This window comes from Geospiza fortis, unplaced genomic scaffold, assembly GCF_000277835.1.
Source record: "Geospiza fortis unplaced genomic scaffold, GeoFor_1.0 scaffold23, whole genome shotgun sequence".
Classification (NCBI taxonomy): Eukaryota; Metazoa; Chordata; class Aves; order Passeriformes; family Thraupidae; genus Geospiza; species Geospiza fortis.
The window spans coordinates 8303794-8309404 of NW_005054303.1; the positions used below are offsets into that span (position 1 = coordinate 8303794).

At 41.8% G+C, this 5611-nt stretch overlaps 1 protein-coding gene across 1 annotated transcript; it reads left to right on the forward strand.

Annotated features, from left to right (window-relative positions):
- Positions 1 to 220: 220 nt before the first annotated feature.
- Positions 221 to 5120, forward strand: ZBTB42 (zinc finger and BTB domain containing 42). The gene has a single exon (XM_005417923.2). The coding sequence runs from the start codon at positions 231 to 233 to the stop codon at positions 1656 to 1658; it is 1428 nt and encodes a 475-aa protein (XP_005417980.1). The 5' UTR covers positions 221 to 230; the 3' UTR covers positions 1659 to 5120.
- The last annotated feature ends 491 nt before the right edge of the window (positions 5121 to 5611 follow it).

Here is a 5611-nt window from a genome sequence, read left to right on the forward strand (position 1 = left end):
TGTTCGGAGCAGGTGCGAAAGGATGAGAAACATGTTGTGTTGGTGTTTTTTTTTTTTCCTCCCCCCCCTTAATAAAACTATTACAGACAATTAACAGTAAATGTTATCTCCAAGGCTGTTTCTTTGGCTTGGGTTACCAAAAAGCCGATCTGTTTGTTACAGCTGCTAGGAGGCTTTAGTTTACAGTAGCATTCAAGTTTTTCCTGTTTTGAACAGGTTATGAAGGAAGAATGGAGTTTCCAGACCATAGCCGCCAGTTGCTGCAGTGTCTGAGTCAGCAGCGTCACCAGGGCTTCCTGTGTGACTGTACTGTTTTAGTTGGAGAAGCTCAATTCAGAGCTCACAGAGCCGTTCTTGCCTCTTGCAGTATGTACTTCCATCTTTTCTACAGGGACCAGTTAGACAAAAGGGATATTGTGCATCTGAACAGTGACATTGTCACAGCCCCTGCCTTCAGCCTGCTGCTCGAATTCATGTACGAGGGAAAGCTGGAATTCAACAGTCTCCCAGTGGAAGATGTGCTGGCTGCGGCGAGCTACCTTCACATGTATGACATTGTGAAAGTCTGCAAGGGCAAGTTGAAAGATAAAGAATTATGTTCCGAAGAGAAGATTAATGATGAGGCGGCTAGTGTGGAGAAAGCGGAGCATTTTCTAGACGCCGGAGTGCCCCTGGTCCACGAGTTTGACCCAGGAAACAAACAAAAATTCAGCGTTGCAGAATACGAGAGAGCAGCAGGCAAAGAAAAGGTCAGCAGTCACCCCGCCTGGTCCTCTGATCATATAAGTGTCAGCTCTGTGCCGACAGAGGCAGAACCGTGCGCCGCAGCAGCTGGAAAAACAAAGGCTAATGTCAATAGTTCCACAGGACCTTTGTCCCAAAGGTCTGTTAACCATCCCCTGGCTTCGAGTGATGTGGACTGCGCGCTGGATTTGTCTTTCAAGCCCGTGCCGGGGAGAGATTCCTTACACCCCTCCTATGTCTTTGGACAGCTGGCTTCCGACAGCCAGCAGCAGGGTACCGAGCCACTTGTTAAAGATGAACAAGACTTGCTGTCAGATCAGGAGGACAGTGAAGCCAGGAGTCCAGAGAGTCAGCATTTTGGGAATTCAGCCAAAAGCCTAGTGACAGGGTTAGGACACATGTTTGCGGGGAATGGCAGCTCTCATGCCCGAGAGGAGGATATAGATCAAGAGCGAGACGAGAGCGAGGACGACATGGATTCGTCGGACATCTCCTCGGGCGTCCTGGTGCCTCCTGGGCATATCTGCATTTGTCCCCTCTGTAGCAAGGTGTTCCCGAGCCCGCACATCCTTCAGCTGCACCTGAGCTCTCACTTCCGTGACAAGGACGGCTCGCGGACCCGCCTGTCCCCCGACGGGTCGGTGCCCACTTGCACCCTCTGCGGAAAGACTTTTTCCTGCATGTACACGCTCAAGAGGCACGAGAGGACTCACTCGGGGGAGAAGCCCTACACCTGCGGCCAGTGCGGGAAGAGCTTCCAGTATTCCCACAACCTCAGCCGGCACGCGGTCGTGCACACCAGGGAGAAACCCCACGGGTGCAAGTGGTGCGAGAGACGCTTCACGCAGTCCGGGGATCTCTACAGACATATCCGCAAATTTCATTGTGGCCTTGTAAAGTCCTTGGTTGTTTGAGATGTGTGACTTCTGTTTTGTTTAGTTTGGTTTTTTTGTTGTTTTTTTTTTAACATCTACAACCCCCCCCCAAGCCTTTTAAAACAAAACAGGAAAAAAAAAAAAGGCAGCATCAGAATTTTAATTTTGTTTTTCTCCTCCCTTTCCTTTATTTTGTTTTGGTGATATTCACTTCAGGTATATGATCTTTAAAAGATGCAGTGGTATACACTCCAGAGGCCTTTTAATGCAATCCTTCCACCTCTCCATCTCCCCCCTTTCCCTGCCACCCTCCCTAGCACGGTCCTTTAGGTCTTCTCTTGTGCACCCATGTTACATTATTAATGTGAAATGATCTTAAGTAATTCTGCAATGATTTAGCATCAGTTTTCACACTGGAAGTACTTGCTTTGTGGTCAGGGTTTTGTTGGTTTGGGTTTTCTTTTCCTTTTTTTTTTAAACTTTTTTTTTTTTTTTTTTTTTTGAAAAAAGATTATCAGCACATTCTGGAGAAAAATTTGGCTTCCATTAAGTTCCCCAAATGCCCTCTGTGTGTTGCAGAGAAACATCTGAAGAGATGAACTATGATTTAAATTTTGGTGTAGAGAAACCTGTCCACTCATTGCAGAGTGGGCAGATGTGCTTTTATTTTCTAGAGCTAGATGAGACATTGAATTGGCCCAGATTTTGCAGGGGTTGAGGATTCCTGGCTGCATCTTTGGTACTGGTCATTTTTTATTCTCTTTATTCCATTAATACTGTTCTGCCGTTGGTCCTAAAATCTAAATGAGAAGTTTTTGCCTTGGGACTTGACTTAAATTTTCCCTTCCCACCCATCCTCCTCACTGGGCTGACCTGCTGAAAAGCTGCTTTTGAGCATAGAATGTGGATGGAAAAACACTTTCTGTATGCAGCCTATTCACTCCCGAAATGTTGAAGGATGCACACTAGGACATACAAAAAGATTGTATAATATGTGAATATTTTCATTCCCATATCGATATCCAGAGGCTGATCCCATCTCCCTTGGAGGGAACAGCAGCTACAAAGTGGCCAAATACCCCTCCTGATACCAGGTTTCTGGGGTTTCCTAGTTCAAAGTGACTCATGCCTTGTGCATTAGGAGATGCCCTGCTGTCTTGCCCGAAAAGTTTGCTGCCATGCTAAAACCAGCAGCATGAAATTACATTTTATTTTATTTTTATGAAGTTGGCAATTCCCTCTGAGCCAAATTGTGTGCAATTGCTGGTGTTCCCAAGAGGCAGCATGAAGATGAACCGCTGGAGGGAAAGCATGGCCTGACTTCTTCCACCTTTTCAGGGGAAGTTGTTTGGGGTAATTTTTTTTTTTTTTTTAGTTTGTTTGTAAACTGAGGCTGCCTGTAACTATAGCCAGTTTTACTCCAGATGATTCACTTTCTTGCCTATTAGATCGTCATTTGGTCTGTGCATGTCGGTGGATATCACTTTGTTCCCTTCCAGTCAAATTACCCATTCAAGGTACATGTACATGGGACTGAAATATAATAATAATAATATCTGAGGGGTGTGAATGTCCTTCTGCTGCATTAGCATTGCTTCACCAGCTTTCTTGACACTCCTGGAGTTGTTTGGTGAAACTTAAGCGTGTGTTTTGAAATGAATTTGAAGCACTGATTTAGATTATTTTTAAAAGTTGTGCTTAAAATACTGTATTGCATCTTATGAAGAAAAACCTTCCCGATGCCTTCCCCCCTCTGGTCCAAAAACTGAGCACTACCTACATAAATAATATGGGATTGAATTTTTTTTTTAAATATAAGTACTTCCTCTTTAAGGAAAATCAGGATATACTTGTTACAGCCTCTTATTATTCATCTCTTAAACTATGAATGTACATGTAATGTGAAATTTTGCTTTTATTTATAGTTTTGGGGTTTGTTTTCAGTTTAATTTCTCAACTGTAAAATATTTTTGCTGAACCTGTTACATATGAAAGTTATGGGAGAGTACTGTATCTTGAACATAAGTGGCTTTGGTACTGTGGTCTTATTCTACTTAATCAGTTTTTTCTTTTTTTTTTTTCTTTTTTTATTTTTGCTGTGATTGGAAATAGCACTGAACAAAATCTAGTAAAATTAAGTTATTTTTCTTTCTACTAAAATTAAGTTATTTTTTTCTCCTGAAGATACTTGATATAGTATTTATTAGATTTTTTTGTTTTGTTTTTGAAGTGGAATTATTACTGTTAATCTATTTCAAAACTAGTTAATTTACACTTTAAATTTTATAACAATGGGTTTTGCATGTTGAGCAACATGTAAAGAGTTTAATGTAGAGTCAGCATTACTGAAGCTGGTAATCTTAATTTTGCATTCTTGTGACACTTTTGTTTGCATTTCAGTCTTCAATTACTGTTTGTTTTTATTTTTTTTTAGAAGATCATAAAATAGGATGTGCCATAAGAACATCATTAGCGTATGGAGCAGGGAAAAGTTGAAACAAGTTTTTGTCTGATCTTAGTATAGAAATAATTCATTAAACTGATGCTTTGAGCATGCTCTGTGCTGCAGTGAATATGGGGCAAAAGTTGTTTTTGTTTTGTTTTTTTTTTTAATAAGAAAAAAAAAATACTTTCTCATCCTTGACTACATCATGAACACACTGTTCTCATAGTCTGGTATTTGTGTTCCCACTCCTCTTAGCTTGAATTTCTAAAGTAAAGAAATGTTTGCACTTATTTTTGTTCTTAAGGTGACTTTTTTTTTGGCTATTTCTCTGTGTGTCTCTTATTTTTAAGTTGCAATAGCTCGGAGCATGTTTTCAAAATGGTTCATGGCTCTATGGAGAAGTACTGAAACATGGCACACTTAAGGCTTGTCTCTTCATAAACTATTTCTCCGTGGGGCAGTTGCTGTCTCCATAGGGAACAGTCCTGCTCTGCATTTTAAACACTGGATTTGTCTTCTACTACAAACAAATACTGTGAAGTTAATGTAAAAAAAAAAATCATTGATATTTTTAATTGTTTTTAATCTTGGTGCAGTTCAGATTAAATATGTATATTTAAAGACACTAATTTTTGTGGGAGAGTTTTATAGTATACAGTATGTAGAAAAGCTATTGGAACGGAATATATTTTATAAAAATGTTCTATCACTGTTTTATAGTGAACTATTTTTCCTTCAGTGTTAGTGTAATACTGTTAGTCTAGATACGACAATCGCAGGAAGAGTGATTCAGGCTACTGTTAGCGCTTAGTTTTGCGTGGAGTTCTGTTTGCAACTGTATTGGTATGTGCTGTACAATGTGACAATCGTGACTAGGATTGTTGTCTTTATAAATTTACGTGAAATAAAACGTGCTAGAATTGTAAGCTTTGAGCTTCCTCCCCCCTTTAGCAGAAGGGGCGTGGTGTTTGCCATTTTTTATGATGTATTAATAACGATTACTTTAATTGCAAGTACTTTATAATTTGCCACTTTAAAAAAGAATTATTACAATATACTTTAATAATGTCTTTCTTTTCCAGGGCCATCTGGAATTTTAGGCGTGTAAGGAGCTGCCGTGTCTCAGTCAGAGCCTGACTGAACATTTCCTTAGTGCCTGGGCTGGACCTAACCCAGCACCACTTCTGCATTTTGACCAGGGTTTTTGGGGCTGTTTTGGGGCCCAGTGCTGCCTGGATGCCCCGGGGGAGCTGTGGGCCAGCGCTGTCCCCAGTGATGCTGGTGGTGGCCCAGTGACAAACCTGTGAGCACAGGGGTGACATGGTGTGTGAGGACAGCGCAGCACCTTCATACAGACCCAGCACAGTGCTGGCTGACTGGCATGAGGGCGTTCTCTTAAGTGCAGAATCTCTCCCAGCCTTGGGGAGCTGACTCTGACCCACTCCTAACCTGCCTCAATCCTTGGGCTGGGTTTAGCAGGAGCTGGGACTGGGAGGGAGAAGGCTCGAGCTGTCCGTGCTGGCTGCTCCTCAGGGGAGGTTTGCAC